This window comes from Etheostoma cragini, chromosome 17 (assembly GCF_013103735.1).
Source record: "Etheostoma cragini isolate CJK2018 chromosome 17, CSU_Ecrag_1.0, whole genome shotgun sequence".
In the NCBI taxonomy this organism is placed as follows: domain Eukaryota; kingdom Metazoa; phylum Chordata; class Actinopteri; order Perciformes; family Percidae; genus Etheostoma; species Etheostoma cragini.
Genome location: NC_048423.1, coordinates 8,778,317 through 8,802,960, shown reverse-complemented (window position 1 = coordinate 8,802,960; position 24,644 = coordinate 8,778,317). Strand labels below are relative to the sequence as shown.

At 38.5% G+C, this 24,644-nt stretch overlaps 2 protein-coding genes across 5 annotated transcripts; both read right to left on the bottom strand.

The window, feature by feature from the left end:
• Window positions 1-548: 548 nt before the first annotated feature.
• Window positions 549-1,720, bottom strand: gnrh3 (gonadotropin-releasing hormone 3). 2 transcript variants are annotated; one of them, XM_034898655.1, is made up of 4 exons: window positions 1,514-1,720; window positions 1,185-1,327; window positions 937-1,017; window positions 549-622 (listed from the first exon to the last, which is right to left on the bottom strand). In XM_034898655.1, the coding sequence occupies exons 2-4, from the start codon at window positions 1,320-1,322 to the stop codon at window positions 569-571; spliced, it is 273 nt and encodes a 90-aa protein (XP_034754546.1). In that variant the 5' UTR covers window positions 1,323-1,327; window positions 1,514-1,720; the 3' UTR covers window positions 549-568. The 2 variants fall into 2 exon arrangements, with proteins under 2 accessions (XP_034754546.1, XP_034754545.1); XM_034898654.1 differs by having other exon boundaries at window positions 1,185-1,720.
• Window positions 1,721-1,794: 74 nt separating this feature from the next.
• Window positions 1,795-24,352, bottom strand: LOC117960639 (receptor-type tyrosine-protein phosphatase epsilon-like). Of its 3 annotated transcripts, none has more exons than XM_034898652.1 (21): window positions 23,983-24,352; window positions 17,432-17,678; window positions 12,692-12,763; window positions 12,028-12,124; window positions 11,475-11,548; window positions 10,918-11,054; window positions 10,661-10,751; window positions 10,427-10,503; window positions 10,307-10,343; window positions 10,107-10,204; window positions 9,412-9,531; window positions 8,315-8,478; window positions 6,913-7,048; window positions 6,580-6,729; window positions 6,291-6,381; window positions 5,868-5,944; window positions 5,595-5,729; window positions 5,231-5,356; window positions 4,911-5,062; window positions 3,758-3,893; window positions 1,795-3,619 (listed from the first exon to the last, which is right to left on the bottom strand). In XM_034898652.1, the coding sequence occupies exons 3-21, from the start codon at window positions 12,756-12,758 to the stop codon at window positions 3,545-3,547; spliced, it is 2,040 nt and encodes a 679-aa protein (XP_034754543.1). In that variant the 5' UTR covers window positions 12,759-12,763; window positions 17,432-17,678; window positions 23,983-24,352; the 3' UTR covers window positions 1,795-3,544. The 3 variants fall into 3 exon arrangements, with proteins under 3 accessions (XP_034754543.1, XP_034754542.1, XP_034754544.1); XM_034898651.1 differs by having other exon boundaries at window positions 6,291-6,384; window positions 23,983-24,351; XM_034898653.1 differs by lacking the exons at window positions 12,028-12,124; window positions 12,692-12,763; window positions 17,432-17,678; window positions 23,983-24,352 and adding an exon at window positions 11,713-11,794 and having other exon boundaries at window positions 6,291-6,384.
• Window positions 24,353-24,644: the final 292 nt, after the last annotated feature.

The window sequence follows — 24,644 nt, the reverse complement described above, 5'->3', positions numbered from 1 at the left end:
TAGTTCCTTTCAGTTTGGGGGGCTAATCAACATTCAGGTACGAACACAACAATCAGCTGGTGTAATTTTCCACATCACATATGCACATGACTGGTGTGGCAGAAAATGAAATTACCAAAACTGTAACAAATTCAATTAAGTCATTGATTTCTAATAAATTGACTTAATCACCAGCTGTTGTCATGCTAAGATTGTTGTGTCATAAGTTTGTCATGCTTGTCGGTCGTAGCTGCTTTAGAAAGGCAATTTAATCTATTTAAAGGCTTTCAAACGGCATTTTAAATTAAATAGCATCATTTCACCTCTAATCACCAGATTTACCAAGAGAGATTTCAATCTGATAATCTGACTGTACAAAAGATTTGATAATTTCATCAGATTTCAAAAAACTTTATTACAATTTTAACTGGATTTAAATGTTACAGACATACAGTGCATGGAATTGATCAGGGAAATAAATGTGATGATTTGTTGTAGTTAGTCTCTTGCACCCAGGCGACCCATCACTGTTGTTGATGAAGATGCAAATACAGTCCGTGTTTTTTTTTTCTTTCTTTTTTGTAGCTCTTCAATTATCAGGGAACCTTCTCTTTCGGTCAGAATGACTGTAATCATCATTGATCTGAAGAGATTGAAATTAAATCTCAGTTAACAGTTTGATCTGCTACTTAAATAATGAATGTAACATTTTTATATACGGTATGATACCAAACAAGTCTGGGCAAATTAGCATTACATCTGCCATCATTAAAAAAGATAAAATTAAGCATTCACATATTCACGCATGCCAGAAGGGAAAAATAAAAACAGTCATTGAGCAGTTTGTATATTGTCATTGCTGCTTTGGAACACAATGGCACACAGTGGAGCAGTGTACATTAATATTGTGCAATTGAAGAAGACATTGGTGATAAATTATGTATAATAAGCACTTACCACATTGTATGGTCTCGGCCTCTCTTGGGTCTGGGCACTTGCCTCTTCGGGAAGAGACACCATTCCTCCTGTACCCATCATCTAAGCACAATAAAAAACTGATTTTAGTCGATGAAACCAAGGTTGGCATAAAATCAGAACTAAACAGAATATTTACAGTGTTGGAAAAAAACAAAATAAAAAAATAAAACTAAATAAAGAAAGACAAACTTAACTGAAGTATTTCTGCAACAGAAAGAATTACTCACCCTGATAGTTGCCTCTAACTCCCCCACACTTCTTTTCCCCCCTGGTAACCATCCATAGGACCAGTGCTGAGACAGGGTGACCTGGAACACCAACGCCAACACCAACACCTGCACCATCACTCTGCTGCTTGCTTCCATTAGAGCTGCAAAGGAAGCAATTTGTAGTAAAAACAATAATGTCACAGTCTCTTCTCTTCCAGCTCCACCACTCACAGACCAAAGGTTATCAAGCATCGCCCAACATTAGCAAGCATTTTAGACAATAGGTAATGAGAGGAGCAATTCTAACTTAATGGACATTGAACAAACTTCATTGAGGACATACTCACCTCTGTATTTGCCTTGTTTGTATGTGGTGCATTAGCCAGAAGGGGATTTTTATAGATGTTCTAGAAGACTGCTGTCAGGATTATAATCCCCTCTCTGCAGGTGTGACACATTTACTGACTAATGGAACACAAAATACGACTAATGGAGCTGGCTAAGTGCTCGGATATGCTGGCATCACCATGAGGGCTCAAACTGCATGAAATATATATCAGAAACATGATTGTGTTTGTATCGAATGCATCTGTTTAGGGGTAGACAAAAAGACAACATTAAGATGAAATCTGGCATTTCTCTCCATCTATAATTTATTGGAATCAGCTTTTAGCAAACAAATAGTTCAAATCCATACAGATTCAAAAGGCAGAAACATCATTGAAACAAGATGCTTGTGCATCAGCTGCAAGGCCTCACTGCCATTGGCCCTATTTCTCGTTCTTAATATGACAATCCATTAAAATCAAGTCAATAATGCAGTTAACATTGGCAATGATTAATAACCACAACAAGAATTTATGTACACTAAATAAACAAAATGAGCAGTGTGTTATTTATAAACCCATTTTAAGATTTAATGGAAGAACACAGTAGAAAGTTCTTTACCCATATCTAAGACTTTAATGCTTACTGTTCTACAAAGAAGTACTGCAAGCAGAAGCCTTGCAAAAATATATGCTTTTGATTTTGCAGCAATGTTGGGGTTTCCTTGTTTAAATATAAAACTAAGACAAACTATCATAGTCAAAGTATGTCAAAAAGCCTGTGCATGCATATTTCATATTTTGGCTGAGCATTGGTTCTTGATATCTGCTTTTTACTCTCTCAGATACGATTCAACTGCATCTCTTATCAAGTCTTTCATTAAAACACATATCAATGTGGGGTTTTTCTTCTCAATTTCTTACACAGTTATTTGCAAAAATTTAAATAATGGTACATTTTGTTATCTTTATAATATTACAAAGTGTTTGTATAAACAATGAACTGATCATACATAAAGGAGAGCACCATTCAAAAACATTAGCTATTATATTATATTAAACATAAATCTGGCATCTTAACTGTGTTACAATTGTGTCACTTGGTGACAAGTTTTTCATGATTAGAACAGTCTTCCTAATCAATATGGCACTATTTATGCAAACACGCAAGTGTAAAATCAGCTTAGAAATGTTTATAAAAAAATGGATGGATGATGTTCAGATGTAAAATATTTATAAAACTGATACATTTGGATATAACAATCAAACATTTTCTGCTTGTTCCAACGTGGGCTAATTGCATTTTGCAGCGTCAGGCACCACTCCATTGCCACAGGCAACACAAGAAAGTTGGTGAAGTTGAATAAAACTGCAACAGGCAGCAGCTGTTAAGTTATTCCTAGACAGAAGTGAGGTAATTTGCAGCATCTAACATAATGAAATGTATCTTGAGTTTTATGTTTTTGTTTGAGCTCAAGGTAGATCATAAATATTATTCACATATGTCAGACAGGACATTGTGTTAGCATTAATCATTTTACCCTACTTATTAAACATATTTTCTTTCTCCTCATAGCAGTCAAACAAGTTCAGAGGGCAGCATTAAATACAAGACTAATGTAAACCACAGGCATTGTGGTGAGTAACAAAGTTAAGCAGAAATAACAGAGTACTCTTAGTGGTGCATGTCAGGTGAGCAATACATACAATATATAACATGATTAATTAGATAAAGTTGGAATGCCGTCTTTGAATGTTTTTCTTTATTGACTCTGAAAATGTTGCAACATAAAACTTATACATATTTAACATCCCAAACAACCTATTAATAAACCACTATAATTTCCATATTTTACATTGGGATACTTGAAGATCAAGAATTCCTGAAAGTGACAGACTCTCCTGGAGTACAGATGTTTTCAATTAATATTACAGTATGTTACAATTATTTCTTTATATGTGTAGTCAAGTGCAAAATGTAAAAATAGGCTTGCTGTAGAAAACAGCATTCAGAAAAAGAAAATGCAAATAAGCCAAGTCAAAATAGCATTATTATTTAAAATTGGCGTAATCTGAGAAAATGTCAACAAAATCCTGAACTACTCGGTAGCAGAAGTCGTATTGTTCCTGGAAGGAAAAGAAGAAGGAAAGGTGTTGGTGTTAATGTGCATATACGTGCAGAGATAATAGTTCCAAATAACCCAAATGTAAATAAACTGACAGATTCTGCACAGCAGGTTTGATATGATCACGGTATCCACCTACCACAGTCTGAACCATGTGTGGTCTCTGCATGCGTAAACTCTTGACTGTCTGAAAAACGTCCAGGAGGCCTTCAGCTTTCACCCTCTCCAGAATGTTACTGAGGGCAATGAAGGTACCGGTGCGACCAGCCCCAGCGCTGAAACACGAAGGACAAAACCATCAGCAACCACATCACGTATTGCACACACTGGACGGCCTTGGAAAATGGTGAGACTTGTTTCAGTAAAACTACTTACGATTTGGAAATACAGCTCAGAACAAGAATATTTTTCATTCTAATTCCGTGTCAGTTTCTTAACAACAATCTCAACTCTTGTAACCTTAGCAGCACATCCTTTTTCCATTTGAATGAAAAACTTTGTAAGGGAAAGGGTGACCTTTTGTGTAATAGTCCTAATAATCATCCTCACTTAAAGCGAGGCTAATCCAAACGCTAACACTAATCAGTTTGGAAGCTCAGTCTTTGACTGAGTCAATGTTTACAATGATGGTGGGATGGAGAGAGAAAGACAGAGAGAGAGACGGGAAGCGAGTGCGAGAGTGATGTGCGATTCGGAAGAGAAGTGTAGAGAGACATTGGGGATTGCAATGGGTTAGCCCCATTTCCCAGGGGCAGAGAAAAAGCTTTAAAAAGCCCTTCTTAGACAAGTGGTGATGAAGGAATAGAAGAGAGTGATGACACCATTTCCTGTCGTTAGCTCATCTTATCAGATTAATCATAGTGGGAGTCAGAAGAGATTTCACTTTGAGAGGTTTTAATTGACTGTGAATCAGTGGATTGGATCAATCCCACAGGGGCATGCTGCTTTAGAATCACTTCACCTGAAGCTAGGTTCTGATCAAAGCTTTCACAGCTAAGTCTTTATAAGGGATCACATAAGTGGTTGATGCATAGAACACCAGGTCTACTGAGGAAAAATGTAGAATTTATTGTACCAGACATTTGTAGGAAAGAAAAATGTATTCAGGAAAATGAAATTCCTTCCAATATCACTCTGAGATATTCAGGTGATTAGGTGATAAAAGTGCAGTGAAAATGAAAGAGGGTTGAATTAAAAGCATGAGTAGACAGAAACATTTTACGATAGACTGTATATAATTTCATATGAAGGTGCACATTATGCTACAGAACTGTCGAACTGAAGTTCCTCACCTGCAGTGCACAACTATGGGACGGTTCCCAGACTGCTGCTGCTGCCGCTGCACAGCGGCAATAATGTCAATCATCCCTCTTCCCTCGGCTGGTATTCCGATCTCAGGCCATCCGTGGAAGTGGAAGTGTCGGACGTGTTGTGACTGCTTTTCCTGGAGAGATGGAGAGATTACTCTAGTTTAACTTATATTTACTAAATTACTCTATTTTTATGCACCTAAAACTGTTAGATATAACTGCAAAGAAAACCGCTAGGCAAATATGTCCATTTACATTGTCTATTTTACGGCTTTTAAATGTTATAATAAAACATTACGCACTGGTCTGTAGGTGAGCACCATGTCTTTGAGAGTAAAGGTTTCACACTGTGCATCTCCAGTCAGCGCCACAGTATAATCTCCAAATGTTACACTGCCCTCTGATGGCCAATACTGGAAACACTTTTCCTATTTGGAAAGGTCAGATGGAAATAGAATTAGGCTTCATTCGACTGATTTATATTCAATTGCTTTTATTATATTTTCACTGTGCACCACAAAAAATATATATAATGCTATTATACATACACAGACTGTCAGGAATAAGAAGTAAGTTAATTATGAACATGTCATAAGGGAATGAAAAAGATTGTTTAAATGTGCATCTCCTGCGCTCCTGCACTTTTGCAAGAGCACCAAACTGTACCTGCTCCCTCTCTTTGAGTTCGGTGAGCGTAACGATTGAATGACACCTCCACTCCCACACCATCCTCCAGAAGTCCTCCACTGTGTGAGACAGTGGGCCCTGGGTTGCGATAAAATAGTCCTTCTGCCTGTAGCCCTGGAGGGCAGATCATCCGGTAAACAACACTTGAGAGCGCGTCAGACATAATATTTTGTATTGTTTGTAAAGGAAACAATGAGCTTTATATATACTTCTATGGGAAATCTATACAGGAGGTCGTGAGGGAGTGCTTACATCAATAAAGGAGGCATTGATGTAGTCGGTGAACTCCTGTCCTCTTTTTACTGAGAGTATTACTCGGTTGAAATCATCTGCAAAAGAAAAAAAGGAAAACTTTCCACAAGTGATTCCTAATAAAACAAAAGTTTGAAAAGGCTGATGGAAAAAACACCTAAGTAAAACTATAGCTCTGTTATTAAGGTCAAACACGCAAAGCCTGTATCAATTGTCACTGTAAAAATTTTTACACAGGCTTTCCATTCCAACTCTACTCCCAACTTTAATACAAGCCCTATTTAAATGTCATTGATCACACAGACATGAACTGATTAGCCAGATATCTGTGTACGCCATCTATAAAATCAGCAGTAGTGTGATACTTTGATGTTACTTGGTGATGCATTATGAAAGTGTTGGGAGTATCAGAGTATTCCTTACACGGAATGATCTGAAGCACACGGTTCTTCTTCATGTTGGCAGGAAGGTTCCCAGTTCTCATGTTCTCCTTCATTATGCGGACATTGGTCAGCTTCTGATGAGAGAAAATGAGTGGATTGACATTATCGAAAACTTTGTGGGGTAGTACAACGCTTATAAACATGGTGAGACAGACACTATTTTAAAAAAATGGAAAAAAGCAGAAGAAGAAAAACATTTCTTATATGTAGAGAATACGGGGCGATTCATTACTGACTAAAATATTAAGAGTGAGCTTCTTTGTCCCTACCCTGAACTCCTCCTCCAGGCCCAGCCTGTCGTGGGGAGCCCTGGTGTTGTGAAGCCTCTGCAGATGGCCCTCCAGAGAACACACATCCAGCTCTGTGTCTCCATACAAATAGTACTCTAACAGAGCCTGGTAGATGAAGGAGTATTGCATCTGAGGGAGAAAACAGCGTAAGTGAAGGAGACGAAGAGTTAGAAGTAGCCAAGTATTTCCTACTATTTTTGTGTATCACAGACTTGGTTGTTTTTCACGTCCTTGCTTGTTTATGCCAAGATTGGAGCAGCAAGTTAAGCTGTCAGTCCAAAGTACAACAGGTCGGAGAGGGTCAACACTTACATCTGTCTGGATGAGCTGACAGCGCTGTTCTCGTATTCTGCTCACAGAGCCGAAGACATCCACCCTCTGTTCCATGTGCATCATGTCGATCATGCTGTCAATGACAATGAATGTCCCAGTCCTTCCCACCCCGGCACTGTGGAAACACAAAACAAAAAGAAGACACAAGGTCTACAAAGTGTATCTATTAAAAATGTGTCGGATAAGAACTCTACATCGCATTGTATCTCTACAATACTAGTCTGTATTGACAACGATTTGATTAGGTGATTGCTCCCTCATTTTCAGCCCGATGTCCCTTACCTTCCGCTTTCTTTGTGTTGACATTCTAAACTCCGGTTGATTTCTGAGGACTGTGTTTAACTGCTCCTTAGATTGCTGCAGGGTTAATCCAGACAGCTAGCTAGATATGTTTTACCTGAGTTTACTCTTGCACAACTATAACAACTTTTGAGTGAGCACATCTCACCAAAACGTGTTCTTTCCCGGGGCTATTTTGCAGAGGCACTTTTATTGCATCCAGCACTTTGTCCCGCCAAGACCATTGCGATTTGTATTAAGAAATGCCAATAAAACCAGAGTACATTTTTCTCCGATCCTGGAGTAATGTGCGGGCTAGCCAGACCTTCCTCCGCAGCGCTGTGGAGCCAAGTCTGAATGTGAGACTAACACAGTACAAATGGAACCACAGCAATAGAAGAATAGAGTTTTTTCTCACACAATACAGAATTTTGCATTTTCGTTATATATTGCCTTTCCATCCCATGCTATCGTAAATAAGACGTCAGTTGTGGAGAGCCTTTAGCATGTGTAAAAATGCTTCACCTGTGAAGCACAAACACACTCCTCATAGATTTACAAGGGTCATTTTAGCAGACAGCACCACTGGGAGCACAGAGCTGGGATTCCACAGCGGGGTGTTGAAGCCTCCTCAATGGGCCCCATTCAAGAACAACAGTGCCTCTCCCTGAGCACCTGTTGCAGCAGTTGCTACAAAAGGCTGCCGATTTCTTTGGTGGGCCTATCCATTGACTGGCTCGACTGTTGGACACACATACTGTATGCACTTACAATATTTATTGATGCTTCGCTTACGTTATTTTAAAAACATTTTACCTACAATAGAGTTGACCTCTAACCTTATCAAACACAACATTAGAAAATCATAGAAAAGTTTACCTCTAACTTCTAACTCCACAAAAAAAAGAAAATCCTTTAACAGATGTAGGCTGCTGCTAAACGGGTAGATTTTTATTCAGATAACACATTTCAATTTTCTTGTAGAATTATTGCAAAACAGGAAATGAATCATTCGGAAATTGTTGTGAAGTGAATCAACTCTATGACTGACTCTATTTATGTATATCTTGTGTTCTGGCTTCCTTTATACTATACATTTTACCTGCAGTGCACAACAATGGGTCCAGCGTATGATGGATTGACAGCTTTGACCTTCTTGAGAAATTTCAGCATGCCAATGGGCGAGAATGGCACCCCGAAGTCTGGCCAGCTGGTGAAGTGGAGCTGGGTGACCAGCCGCGGAGCTCGGGGACCATCACTGCCCTGCTGTGAAGCACACACACAAAGTTTATATCTGTCCATAAATAATGTTCACTGTGCAGACACAAATCTGTCAACTAAACAGTTAACTAGTGAAAAAGTAACCTCAAATTAACTGTAACATTTGCAAAAAGAATTGTCATTTTGCTACTTGGGACAGAATATAATTATGAAACGTGTACTGGATTGCCTCTGCCTTGCTCTCTTGTCTCATGAGAACATAATTTCATTCTCTTGAACACTTGGTTGCTCTGTGTTCAGAGAGTTGAGTATAAAAGCAAAGTCAGCTTGTACTGCAGCACAGTCACAGTTTTCACAGAGTCAGAGAGGATATCTGCACATCTCTGGCTTCAAATGAAAAGGGAACAAAGGAAATTTTGCAATCTGAAGACTTTGCGTTACCCTACTCTGTAGAAATACAAATACTGTATGTGTATAAAGCTGTAAAAATGAGACATTTGAACAGTTTACTGTATGTTAAACACACCTACATATTGATAATGTCATGCTTTGTCTATTGTGTATAGCCTTTAATATTCCTTAATATATTCCCATACTGGTTTTTATTTATTTATTAAATTTAGCATCTTATTATAGTTTACTAAAATGTCTCCATGGGGAACATTCATTTTTTACACCATCTTAAAGCAGCTTAGTTTAATGTTTAATTTTAAATAGCTATTATGGTTATAGAATCTTCTAGCAATTAAGATGTACCGTATATTAAGAAAAATACTGAAAAAGTACACACTTGTTTTTATAGCATGTGTTTGTCTAAATAAAAGCATCATTAATCCTAATCTTAAATTGTTTCCTTATTCCTGCTTTACAGTTTAATAACATATTTGCTGTCAAATCAGTCAGTTGACTTTACTTTAAAAATACATCCCTTATTATTATCATTGACATGGTGATAGGTAGATCAACATTTTTACTTACATATTGAACGCAAAACTTTCTAATGGTATAGTCCACCAGTACAGTGAAGTCCTCCATTGCCACCCTGATGTTCCCGTACATCCAGCAGCCTTTTTCTGGCCAATACTGATAACATTTATCCTGCTCAGAGACAATAAAGAGGTTATTCTTCTTGAATTAGAAGATAAATTTACATCTACAAAGAACATACAACGGTATAATGTTTGTAACTTACATAGCAAATGCTCGTAGAGCAGCATCTGTTTTGTATTTCATGTGTGCACATTTAGAAACGTGTATTTTATGCCTTTATTTCACAATCCAATCCAAAGGCAATCACCGGGACTTTGTGCGACTCTGTCAGTCAATAAGATATTCACAGTGACGTTTCAACTCATTAACTAGATTCTTAGACTAATTATCATGAAGCCTCTTAGGATCTTATCAACAATTATTCCGTCATTGATCCCCATCGCCTCTATCCTGCCCTATCAAACCTGCAGTTGAGCTCTCAATTGATCATTCCTTTGAGGCAAAATTTAATGCGATGCTAAGTAATCTGGTGGGTCACACTTTGTAAAGATTCTCAAATGGGAAAAGGGGTCAAAGAAATTATGCCCATGACTTTGGGTCATGAGACTGCAAAAGGGTTTTGCTAATGGGGCACTGGAGGCATATAGGTTCATTGTATAACATAGACAATTACTCTGACAAACCTCTTTCCTTTCTTTTAGATTTGTCAGCATTACTATAGTTGCTGTTTTCTGTTCCCAAACCATCCGCCAGAAGTCGGCCACTGTCTCAAGCTTCGGGCCTGAAGCAGAATCAAGAAAAGTATAAAAGATAAAGTACAAATGGTCATGGAGTCAACAGCAAAATTACTTAAAATACTAACCAAGCTAAAATACACATTCACCTTGAGCTGCAATGAATCTGTTCTTCTCCTTAAAACCCTGTGTGAAAAAAACACACAGTATTGATAATTTGTAAGAGTCCTATAATCGGAATTAACAGCTGTATTGCAACAAAGACTCACATCTATGTAAGATGCATTTATGTAGTCGGAATATGGATGTCCTTCTAGGTGACTTAAAAACACTCTTGAATGATCATCTGTGAAAGAGAGAAGAAAAAAAAGCCTGAAAATAAAATTGGTTCTTATTTTCTATTCAGCCCACGTCACCTTTCCTTACGGTTTAGAGATCAATAAAACTGCAAGACTAAAGGTTACATTAATATTGTTAGCTGCAGAATATAGATCCTCACTCACATGGCAAAATGTTTGGGTATCTGTTTTTCTCTCTGTTGTGCTCTCTGCTCGCCTCCTCAAAGGACCCATGGTGGTAGTAACAAGGCAGCGACTATAAAAAAGAAACCCCCAAATTCTCATGAGACAAAAATAAAGCCACAGGTACACAGCATAACATGTTATTACTATTTTCTGTACTTGTTCTATGCTTGCAGGACAAAGATCTTATTCAATTCCAAGCTGCAGCGCATATCCACACTACACATATTCGTGCTTACGTTGAACTCCTCTCTGAAGAGCTTGCCGTCGTCCGCAGAGCGTATCCGGTACTCCTCCTCCAGCGAGTCCAGAGGGATGGGGAAGTACCTCTTGGATGGCGAGGGAGATCTGGGGAGGAGGACCACGGTCTGCTCTCCTGGGTTTAAAGGAATATTTGGCGGTCATACTTCTAATGGTTCCCAATAGAGAACATTACAAGCTCTCATAGCACCTGCAAAAACAAGCCTGATGGCCATTAAGATTTCCTACTTTTGTGGGTACATGACAGAAATGATTTCTTGAGTCATAAACATGTTGCTGCTACACGGAACAGTCTTAACTCAGAATGTGGCCTTTCCTTTAATTTACTTGAAGTGAAAATGTATATGGCTCCCTACGTGCTAGGAAAGCGAAGAGCCCTCCAAAACCTTTCCAGCTACCTCGGACTTTAGATCGTGAAATTTTCCTAGTCTATAAAGAACGTAAGCCTGCACTTAACATGAAAAAGAAATAAAAGTAAAAGGCTGTATTATATTTTCATGCACTGGTGGTTATATTGAGTACAGCACAACGGTACCTTGTTCCTCCAAGAAGCCATTTGGAATCTTTTTATCCACCGAGGTAACAAGAGCTTTCCTGTGGTTTTTGAACCTACAGTAATGACAGAGGGAGAGGCAGGGAAAGCAAAACCTTCAGAGGAACTAAAGGGCAGATATCTGTATTAAGAAACCAAAAATAAACTAACCCGGATGTCCACGGAAGAGCTGTAAAGCATATAAGGTGAGCAAACAACAAATACCAAAACCAATATCAACCATCTAAGAGAGGCAAAGCTGTTCCTCCTCATGGCGTCCTCAGAAAAAGAAGGTCTGAGCTGGCTGGTCAGTGAATGAGTGTCTGTGACCTGACCTGACCTAGTTTTTGTTTGCTGTCTTACTTAAGATGCAGCTGTTTACCCGTAAGCCAATGCTCACCGCCTGTTTCAAAACTACCCCCACCCAGATGCCCTGACCCGACACACTCACTCTCATGCTAAAATGGAGGGAGAGACAGAGAGAGAGAGGGAGAAAAAAAACTCGTAGACAAATAGAGTAAGTTGTGAATGTGTGTGTGTGTGCAAGTTTTTTCACCTCAGACAGTAGATTGTCAGCAGGACAACGATGATAAGAAGCAGAGATATGACCAGTGTTGAGGGCAGCACATGAGCACCCTGATGGGTGGGGGTTTCTGTAAAGAACACACCGTGATCATAATAGTTTTAATCCCAAAATAGATTGAACAAATTGATATTGAAAGAAATAGTTTGATGTTTTGTGAAACCCACAGCTGCTTTTCATCTACTTCTTTGCAATAAAGCAAATACCATACATGTATTATCCAAAATGTAAACATTATCCTTGAAAGCAACTTTTGCTGAGTGATAACCACTCACCGATGAGATAATGGGAAAAGGTCAAATGTAGTGTAACATCAGCACAGGTAGAAGAAGAGTCACAAAGTCAGTGAACTGACTTCATAACATCAGTTGTAAAGTAATATCTGTCAGACCAACCAAGGCTGTAACAGCTGAATCCCTGAGCGTATTAAAGTGAGTTAGGGTGTGATTTATTGCTAATAATTTAAAGTTATGTACTATACATCTAGAGGGGTTTATTCGAATAATAAACATATTTGCAGAAGTATGCAGAAAAAAACATTATTTAATCTTTCAAAAGTTGCATAGTCTCACTTTAACATCTTATCCTGTCCATATGTTGTTTAATTGCTCTTAAGTCTTTTTATTTCAGCAATTACCTGCAGTTTGGTTCTCATGAGATGAATTATTCACTGCAATAGAGATCCCAATCAAAAACAACACCATTGTCACTGTGGAGAAAACAAAACAAAAAGACTAGTTATTTAAAACAGGAAAAACAGATTAAACCCTGTTTTAGCCGTACAATGACCACTAGAAGGCGCCATATCTATATGAAAATGCATCTGCAGCCTGGTGAAGCATGAAAAGGGCAAAAAGGAGAGCTCAGCTTTGATGGGACTTGAGAGTGATGCCTGTCTCTCTGCAGAGCAGTTAAAGTCCTTGTGGGAAATCTGCTTGCAGTCTTGTCCTGCCAGGCTGACTTGAAAGAGCAGCAGCATATCAAATAACCTAATATTCAGACATCAAACCAGAGAGGAGGCTTTAACCCTCAGGTGACAGTAACCGCATCCCCTGTGGACCCTGTGGATTTGACACTTGAGTTGAGCTCAATGAAGTTATTTGGTAGAAGCCATCTCATTTTGCTGTGTTGTCTTTGATGTACAGCACTGTGCAGCCTAGCAAAGCATCCTGCACAGTGACAATAATACATGCAGTAGATGTTTTTAAATACAGCGGACATCCTGTAAGTGTGATTTTCCCCCCCAGAGGAATAATGATATTAATAAACAGCTTTGCAGAGTGTAAAAAATAGCATTCGTATATTGGTTACGCTATGTTGTTTCCCCCCCCTGTCTTTCTATTTCCCTCGCTTTACAGTGAACCATCATTTTTTTCTAAACCATATTCTCACTTCTCCTTTTTACATTATTACTGGAAGCTATTGGTGATTTATTTGGGGCACAGCTACGCAAGTGTCTTTCCAAAATGAAAAGGATATGTCAAGTTCCTCACAACTACACCAATATTAAATCAATCCTGACAAATTATCCTTGTGTCTTATTATCTCCAAAAATGTAGAAGCCAATTTCTCCAAACTTGGGTCTATTTTCCTCTCTTCTATCCTGCTCTCCAAATGAGAGGGTAAGAAATCCCAGAATAAATTGGGCTAACGGGGCAAATCTGCCTAAATGACTTTGATGAAATAAATGAGAAAAGCAAGAATTGAGTGTCCTAATTTATTCTCTGTTCCAAGTCCTTTTCTCGTTATAGAGGTCACAAGACTGGATGGAATAATTCATTGTGTCAATTTAGTTCTTCTTGAAATGGGTCATCTAGGGGCCTAATTTGTGATGTTTGAGAGAATGTCTTGCAAATGACCCTAGGGGGCTTCATATAACAATATCTCCCAAAGCTTTTGCAGAAAACGAAGCCACATAATAATGCTCTAACAATGTGCTCAAAATAAAATTTATGTTGAGACTTTTTATTGTTATTAAGGGCTCTGTGTTTTGCACATTATACAGTCTCTCTGCAGTAATACAGTACAACACCCGGGATGCTGACATGGATGCACACATGCCCATTTGCACACGGCGTAATCAGCGTGGCACCAGCTGAACACAATTCCTTTTATTTATTTCATGTTCACAGTGCCGTCAGATGTCTATTTTTTACGTTAATAGTCATTGGACAAACAAATGAAATTCCCCTTATACCTATTTAATATACCAGAATCCTAACTGTGTGCAACACGCAAACACACACACACACACACACACACACACACACACACACACTGCCTTATCGCACATCACATGTGCAAGCCCACAGCCAAAGGCTATGTGTTGCATATGTGCCACATTATGTTGGAGGAGACACTTCTCTCCCCAGTGTTAACAAGCTGACAGTGTTGGCACCTGTTTCCCACTCTAACCCACTGGGCAAGTCACATTCACTCACACAGACCCATCCTACAGCTCTATGCTGCAAGGCATGCTGTACGTATGGGTCACTGCACAGGTCGCTGCATATCTTTCATCTCCTGGCAGCTACAGTGTACAGTATACGGCATATAGCCAGGAAATGAAAGAACAGAAGGGAACAGTAAAAACATGTCAAATTCACGTCACTTTAAGTGACTTGACAAAATGACACAATTCTCAGAAAGAGAACTGAGTGCTACGTAATGATACAGTATGTGTTGCAGTATGGGACTCTCAACAACAGAGGGATTTGATATAATTGAACACAACCTGAGAGAATGATAAGCGGAGGAAGAAATAGTAGACATCTTATTGCATGAGAAGGCACTGTACTGTAATCATTACCATGTTGTCACTTATTATTTCATTCATGGAATGCACTTATTGTAAGTCCCTTTATACAAAAGCATTGGACAAATAAGTACAATGTAATTTTTCAAAAGTGATAAACTACACATTTTACTTTCTTTTCAGGCCAAATGGAAAAAGAGTTTTTGTGGGTTGACAAAAGCAGTAATAAAGTGTACTTCTTATCTTGAGCGCAGAGGGGCTAAAATTGTTTCTTTTGTTGTGAGAAAAAAGCAAAATCATAGTGACTCTGACAGGACTTAAACTGTTATCTCTTATTAAAATGTCATTTCTGTGATAACGTTGGTCATATATTTCATTTTTAGAAATATCTGCATTTATCTTAATGAAACTTGCTATGACTCATTATGACACATTATGCATTATGGTAATGCCATTTACTATACACTAGTATGCATCATGATTAGCATATGACATCATCTGACCCTTAATTGAAAGGGGATTTGCTGGAGAGGCCACATCAAACAGGGAAAAACAATGTTTTGGTATAATTGGCCTAGCCATCCCCACAAGCGACTTATTCATCGGTTTCATAAACTTCCTGTAATTCTGTATTTATTATATATTAATCATTTCACATAAAAAATAGAAATGTAAATAAATGTAAGAAATACTAAAAAAAAGATGTAAATGTAATGATATTGCATCACTTACTTTGGAAGTGCAGAAGCAAATCATCCCACCCTGCATGATACAATGTTAACATTCAGAATGTATTACATGCGGGTCGAACCTTGAAGGCAGTGTTAATATTTTGAGCATTAATATGCATTATTTAACACCGATGTGCCTCACATTTGTGCTTTAGTGAACAGAGCCGAGATGAAGATCAACATTTAGAGGTGCTCTAAGCAATGTTGGGTGACGTTACTTTTTGTTGACATTCAAAGTTTTTTCAAACAAAACAAGACTAGCTTGCCCCTCCCTCCTTATTATTCCGTCCCCCACCTTCTGTGCTCCGCGCACTAACCCCTCACCCCCCACCTCCACGCCCAAATCCTTCTTGTCGGTTATTGGCTGGAACGCTGGAACACTGTTTATGTATGCTCTGTGGTGCTGGTGGGTACAGTGTGTTCTGGGGACAGGCAGCTAGCGGATAGTGAGGAGATGTTTTCTGTATGTGACAACAAATGCTGTAGCCTAAAACACATGTGACATTGCTCCTTTAAATTGAGACAGCTAAAGAAACTTAAAAACACAATAAAATTCGGTGAGATGTAGGCTACTGTTCATCTGCATCATTCCAAAACTCACAGCACCCTGAAATAAAGCTGTTCTGGTTGACTTCAATGTCTGCCTCACCTTGGCTCTCTTCAAACTTGAAGACAAGATAAAATAGATATCACAAATAGAAACACCAATCATATAAATGTGGGTTTTCCTTTTGCCAAACCTGAACATCAATGAACAGGCTCAATCTTGTTCATCATTATCTATAACCAAACTGTGAAGGATAAGGTGATGTATTATCCATTTCCGACCAGAAAGTAAAATAAAAATATGACTTAGCCAGGTAAGAATTTTTCCCCAAGATGTTTTTAAAATGACTGTAATTACAGATTTAACCTCACAGATGTGACCAGAAGACAGCTTCTAATTTGCGACTAACAGATCAGTTATACCAAACAACACAATTACCTCTGAGTGCTGAGAAAATGTGTCTGCAAACATTCATGCAAAGTTCTAAATACTTACAAAATAATCATATGATTCCATGCTCAACCTTCTGGCCTTAGTTGAATACCTCATCTTAATATGTTATGTCCAAACTTCATAGAGAATAAATAAGGTGTTAGATACTGATGACCACTGGTAGTTATAGTAACATCAATGTGATTTGTGTCATCTAATCTCTAAAGCCTCAAAGACAGATCCACGTTGGTACAGAATAGATGGCATGTGTCTTGTACACAAAAAGATAAAAGGTTTTTTTTTTCATGGAGAGAAGGAACAAAGGCAGAGCAAAAAAAGAATACCAGAGCCACCACTTCCATTGTCGAGAAAAAAGACCACAAACACATGTCAGTAAAGTGTGGCAGCAGAGAGAAGAGGGAAGATGAAAGAGGAGATGAGACGAGAAGAGAGGGGAGAGGAGTTGGAGCTAGAGCAGATAAATGTCTAGATTCTGGGTTCAGAGATAACAGCCATAACGGTAGACATCTTTAGTACACAGAGACAGGAAACAGGATGAATCTGTACAGTCTGGTAAGTCGCTGCTCTATCTTCAAATGCAGTTCGCTGTATTTTAGATATGAGGGAGGCTTTGCAACATGGCTGCCTTTCAAAACACACATAAAAAAACTTCCTATCAAAAAGACATTTTACCTAACACTGTGAATGCTACTGTCTCTTTATCTCATCTTCTTATTCCTCTATATAGGTATCTGATAACTGTCTACTACATAGTATAGATTTAAAAAAATCAATCATGAAAGGAGACACTGCGATTATTAGATTATTTTCCCTTAATAGATACCATTTCAATTGATTCCCTGAAACAGAATTGACCTGGTCTGTGGTCAGATGGCTTAATAAAAGACTTACACTTCCAAGCAAAGCCAGTGTGATTTGGTATCAGTTGACCTGTCGGTTCATTGCAGCCATGTGATCCCACTTCTTTTCTTGGTTGGATTTATTGAGGTTTTATAGCCTCAGTCATTCTTCTACTCACATCCTCTCTGAGATATCAATAATACTGGTACTGGGTGAAGTGAGGACTGAGGTTGGTGGAGGGCCTGATGTTGTTTTCAGAGCTTGAGATTGTAATCAATGCACAGGGGTCCATGGAAATCTGGAAATGTAACAAAAATACAATAGTTACAAATGTTTAAAAGTTCAACCAAAACCAAAAAGATATAGCTTGGAGCTACATATTATATGTTGTTAAGCAGTAACAGAAGCAGATGTCCCATGACTCACTGTTTGAGGTTGATTCAAAGAAAACAAAAACATTTGAAATGCGTAATACGCAAAAAAAAAGGGAAGTAGAAGTGGAAGTTTGCATCTGTGCACGGTATGTCTGAGAGAATGACTTTGCACTTCATGTAATCAACTGGGTGTGGATGTGTGCAACCGTTTGTACTCTACATGACCAATGATTGTGTTCTGTTTACTGCAACAACCTATGTTCCAAAGCAAAAACATTAACAAGTTATTTATCTCCAACCATGCAAAACTAATTCTCCACAAATTAGTCGTCCCAGACAGTGTTTGTGGTACACATGAGGAGTTTGCACCAATTCACAGTAAACAGGAAAATGGTGTTCACAAACAATGTAGCCCAATTAAAGCCCTCACTTTTACACACAGCCACAAATCTGTCCATGAATGCGACTGTTCAAGAAACTATTGCATTAATGCAATGGGTTCCTTGCAAGAATGTTGGAATTAATTATTTACTATTTACACAAAGACTTGATAATAATGGTATTCTATCTCTCTGAGAAAGAAAGCATGCACTTCTTGCACCTCAGTCCTACTCTCCCACTGCCCACAGGTGTGAGAAACAAAGCCATATTGTTAATACTTGGCTGCTGTGACACAGCCAAGCAGAAAGCAAAGGAGAAGAGGTGGATTAGTCACTAGACCCAGCTGGAAGGGCCCTCTCAGTCTGAGCCGGGGTGAGAAAAAATGAATGAACAAGGTATGGAAAACACTTTTTTTTCCCCCGTACTGTGTGTCAACTTTTCCAAATGTTGCAAAGTAATTTGGCATTTGAACATTAACATGTTTGCTATTAAAAGCACCAACTTTTCCCCAGGAACTGTAAAACTGGTCAAAATATATTTTTTTAATAAATACTGCTTTAAAAATGTGCTCTAGCATTTATAAGGTTGGGTACTAACAAAAAACAGGTTTAAGTTTTTCTATCATAAACAAAAGCCCAGTTGTGAGAATAGGTGACATGGAAACCAAAATGATCTATCGGCCAGACACAATTTGGGGTCCAAAATCTTGTTAACGTTTTTGAAAAGGTATGTCTACAGGTAATATTTTGATGATAACTGCTGACTATTGACAGCTTAAGCTGCAAACAGCTATGCATTTACAAACCCACCAAAAAATCTTCTTTACCTAGTGCAACCTCTTAAAGGCTTGATTATGGACCTTGATTAATGTTATCCTAAACTATATTTCGTATAATTTTTAAATGCTACATTCTTAGCTTTTAATATAGTCCAGATGGGAGTCTGTTTGACAAATAACAGAGCACAGTTTTTGCACTGTGAAAAAGCCCTGAAAAATCACTAGACTGCAAGGATAAGAAAAGAAAAGTATTATTTACCAATACTATCTAATTGTGAGGGGTGGTTTTGGTCCTTCAATTAGAAGAACAAGGGAAATTTTAAATCTCTATTTTATCTTTGCCTTCAAATTCAATTGCGGTAATTCAGTGGTGATAAGCAACACTAAAAACACAATAGGATTATAGATATTAATCTGCATTGCATTTAGTATTCAAAATAAAAAGGTCCAAACTGATGCAGCAGAGTTATCCTGACTTTTAGTTCCAAGAGTGGTGGTCAAAATTTTACTGTGGTGGTGTCTTGTATAGAAAGTCCCACCCTGGTTAACACCCATATCTTTTATAACTTTTCACCCAACCTAAGACTACTCAAGTGATGTCATTTCAAGAATTTCCCCAGACTTGCCAAAGTTCCTCCTGAATCACAGAATACATTGTACAAGTGTTTTTAAAGCTGTGTAGCACTCAAAGTGACTAGTCATTTGACATGTGCAATTGGTGAAGTGTTCCTTTAAGATAACATGTCTAAAACATGGTAATGCATAACTCCAATTTCTTTGATTCAAAAAGAACAGTAATAAGTTACTCTCTGAATTTATTCTATATACGTTACTACAGAGTCAAGCTAAAAACATAAAGATAAACTGTCACAACACAGCTAATGTGACCTTTGAACTGACCTGAAAAATAAATCTTGTGAGTGAATCTGTCAATCAAAAATAAATCACAGAGTAACCAGGCAGAAATGGCGCTGTTTGCTGGATCTGAGCACATTTCAGCTCCCAAGATGAACTCCCTGCTAGTTGTTATACAAAGGGTTTAAGAAAGGTTTAGCTACCAAGCAGTGGTACAACAATGTTAATAATAGGTAATGTGCCACACTGAAGTAATAATACACTTTGAAGTATTAGACTAGGCATTTTACAATGGTAGTATATTATTATTCATTTTAAAAGCCTGGGCAAAATGATAATAGGGATACAAAATTTATATAATATGTTGAGTTATTCATACGGTTATTTCACTTGCGTGAACGTCATTGGGAGACTTTTATGAAGCCATCTTCATCTTTTCACACAGAGTATTGTTCTCTTTTCAGCCCCGCACATTCAGTCCAAAGAAGAAGGAGACATGCTCATGGCATACAATTACAGCAAGCACAAGCGCTTCCTTTCTGTGCCATTCTACCCATTGACTAAGAGGGGAAACATGCAGGCCATTAAAGTTTTATGGGAGTGCAGTCATCACCCAGCACTTTGTGGTTCAATCATTAATTCATACCAAAACAGGCAAGTACTAAAGCTAAGACCAGCTGTGAGGTAAAGATGTGACTTGTGATTACATAATTAAGAATTAAATATCACTATTGTTGTCTTTTTTATCATGATTTGCGTAGTCAAAATATTTGAAATCCATTCCCAAATCTGAAAGATGCTATTCACACACCCCAATGACTTGTGAATCTAGTTTTTCATTCTATTCCCATGCTGCCTTGCTGACACTTAAATCCAATATTGATGGCTTCTATCCCAGAGGCACACGTGGTTTCCTGAGACAATAAATCCACTGTTTTATATGTAATGGGGTAAATTACTGTAGGGCTTTAGAGAGCACAGATGCATGCAGTAACCTTTATTCATGATGCTCAACGTGTTACGGGTGGAGACTGTATTTTGTCAGTCAGGTTAGAAAATTTGATTTCACACTTCCACTGTACAAATTCAGATTGTGGTGGTGAGTATCTGTATCTGTTTGTAAATATGATTGCATCTATGTGTGGCAAAATGCTGCTTTTTACAGCATGAGATACAGATAATTGTATCTTTTGCAAAATACTTCAAAAGAAGCTCCTTATGTTCATGTAAAGATCTGCCACTTTGAGTTATGGTCCTTAAGTGACTGGTCTACTGAGCATGTCACTGCCTGAGCCATGAACACCCATACCTAGAAATAGCTGGCTATTGCCAAGGGAAATAGCTTAGGCTTATTATACTTATGCCTTCATATCAGAGGATGAGTAGAGTAATCTCCAGCCTCAAGTTTGAGGAGTCTGAAAATGACACTTCTGGGCCACAGTATAGGTGAAGCCAGGGACAAGAGATAATAATCATCGCAGCTACAGCTTCACCACTCGTTGCAGCTCAACCAAGCGTAATAAGTTTGTTCCTTTTGCTAAAGTGTAAGAACAAACTGTAAGAACAAATAAACAGTGCTACTATTACGTACTTAAATGTAGGATGATATTAAACACATTGTTAGGTGTCATATTTTAAACTACTTTGAGGCTTCAGTAAGACCCTGCAGCTGCATTCTCTGACTCCTTCATGAAATAGCTGTTTGTGTTTAAGTGCAGTAGCTCTTTCATTAAAAGGAACAGTCACTTGTTTTCCACTCTGTTAGACAAAATGACAGCGCAAACATTTCCTATTCTCACAACAAGTTAAACCACACGTCATAGCTTACTTATGAAACTCTGACCTGACACGGAGAGCAGATAAGCTTCAACTAGATGCTGTTTATTATTTAAACTTGATGAAGACTTGAGTCAGAGGTGAAAGGAAAACAAGAAACCTTTTTTAAATTGTGTTGTGATGATGCAGTGGGTGTTGTTTTGATAAAATGTATGGTTTGGCTCTGCTCTGGTTTGAAAAACAGAGCAGAGCCTCTCTTGTCTACATCCAGATGCATACGTACACATATTCATTGAACAGTACCGCAGGGTTTCACAAGATTATGAGGTCTCTCAGGTCTCACACTGGTCAGTGCACACATGCAGACACTCCATAGAATCAAATATAATCCTCAAATGCAAGGCCTTAATTCTGATTATAACAACAGACAGTGAAGGAAACAGAGACAAAAGTTAGGCAGTTCAGATTAGAAGATCATGAACCATAATTACCCAGGCACCTAATGCAAAATGTATATGGCTAGATAATCTCTGATTATCCCATATGGCCACGAGGAGCGTAATCAAAATAATACAATCTAAATCACTTTAGACAAAAGACTTGCTAATCAAAGCTGTACAAATCCTCTCTGTTTTTTAAATGTCTGCAAAAAGCATAAACTCTCCAAAACCACTTTATCGGTGAAATATTGTATAAAACAAATCTTTAAAATTTCAACTTCACTCAGAATAGATTGGGAATAGGGAGCGGTGACACAAAACACGTTAAATACAAAACTCAAACAAGACTGTTTGTTGTTTTGACATTAAGATGCAGTGGAGAGTGCATTCTTAGAGTTACACTGACCTAAACATAGATGTATTCAATCTCGACTTGTAGGTAATCACAGATTTTACTTGTTGGTTCTCTTCCTTCTCCACACCTGCCCCCATTACTCTTTTTCCATGCTTCTTTCAGCCCAGGAGTTCATACCTGATGACACCAGTGAAGCACTGCATTAGCTTTTATGACCGTCATCTGATAGAGTATCTATGGCAACCTTTGAATTGTCCCTTTGACAGATGGATGTCTTTTTTAGCAAGAGAAGTGTGTCATGTTGACTCAACAATGACTCATGTCTTTCTACAGAGGCTGTTGTCAAATAAATGTCCTACATCAACTTGTCAAAGTGTAGCATATATAAACTGCCCATCCATTCATCCTCACAGCTATATGCTAAACCAGTTTAAAACAGGCCAGTGTGGACATATTTAACACAGCCTCATTCGCACTGTAGGATATTGAGAAGTCATCATCAAGAAATGAATCTTTAATAAGCATGAGCCTAACTATAGCTCATGTATTCCCAAAGTGAATTAAATGTGGGTGATGTAGCCCAATATTTAGACTACAGATGAAGAATATGAGGTAATTCTCAAATTAACATCAGCTTTTACAAGGCCATTTAATCAGGGATGGAACAGAAGGTGAAGTTATTGTGAATGAGGTTATGGTGAATGAGGGACATTTATAATTCATGTCAGAACACATGGTATTTCCACCAGTTTCCCTAACTGCAACAATAATACTATTCTCATTGTCAAATAATTACCATAATATGATCACAGTCTGTGTTAGCCAATTACAGCTATGAAAATGAAATGACTCTTGTTTATGACGTTTGTGTTGCAGATTCATGGGTCATCGTTGTCAGTAGTGCCACAATGAAAATAGTACAAATATAAGAATGTGTAGAAAGGGTGTGTTTTTTATTTTGAACTTGAAACCAATCATTTGACCTGAATATGTCCTTGCTTCAAAATAAAATTAACTGGCACAAAGTTATTCTCTCAGGACATACCAGTAACAACCCATATTGTGTAAACTACAGCATCCAGTATGACTGTTGACTATGCAACGTAACAGGCCTGTCTACTACATGTTAAGCCTACTACGTGTAGGCTACTTGCGTTTTCTGTCTAGACCAGTGAAGATGCTGCATATTCAATGCACCTTTTCCCAATAACGTCTGATCGCAATTTCGAAATCAACAATGTCTCGGATGGCTCTGATGTAAAAACAAATTAGCCTATTGGTAGAAGAGAAAATAATCAAATGGAGCACCCTGATGGTCGCAGGGCGTGTGGATTTGCTCCACTAACCCATATTTACTGTAGTGCATGTTGTCTGTGTTCAGGAATGGCAGCCTAGACGGAATATACCATGTCTGATCCCTGTGGCCTCTGTTTTCCCCTCTCTGGAGATGTGTTGTAGCTAAAGCATTTTCTTCTTTTAGCCCAGTCTGGTCTAATTATAAGAGAGATGGAGGCTAATACAGCCCAGCTACACTGAGTAGGGAGAGGCTTCAAAACGAGGCTGAGTACATAACCGAAAGAAAACAGTCGGTGTTTATGTGAATGTCAGATGGAAAAGTAGCCCGGCTGTTTTTTTGCTCTTACCGTGGCAGGCTACTCTGCGATGACCTCGGCTCACACGGCGCAGCGGCTGATGATGTCGGCTATAGTGTCTTTCCTGCACGGACCCGACGCCTGACTCTTTTGTTATGTCATTGGAAGAATAACACGGAACACATGGAGCTGTCTTATCATCTGACCGTAGAATAACGCGTTTATGTCCCCCCGGTGATCATGTTTCCAGCAGATCTCTCCGAGGATGCGTTTCACCCCCGCCGGCCCACCTGCCTGCCTGAGCTGAGCGGTGTTATGGCAGCCAGAGTGGAGACTAGAGACCCTCCCCCCGGAGGCAAAGCAGGGAATCAGGTGGACACTCAGCATCCCTCACATTCCTGCATCATTGGACAATATAGGGCAGCCCTGTGCAGAAGTCTCCGTTGTCCTTGTTTTTCCTATCTTGTGATAGTTTTTTTTACGGATGACATTTTAGCTGTGAGGTTTGTTCCATACATTACGATTTGTTTTAAGATGTAACATTCCTTCGGAGTTCCTCTGGGGGTTCACGTTATGAATTCACATTGGCCTTATCAAACTTTATGGATTTGTTTCCTGTCACATGATGTTACAAACGTGCATGTCCTGTGGCAATTGTTTTGTCAGTAGTTACATATTATATGTGTCTGAAATATATCAGTCTGAGTATATAT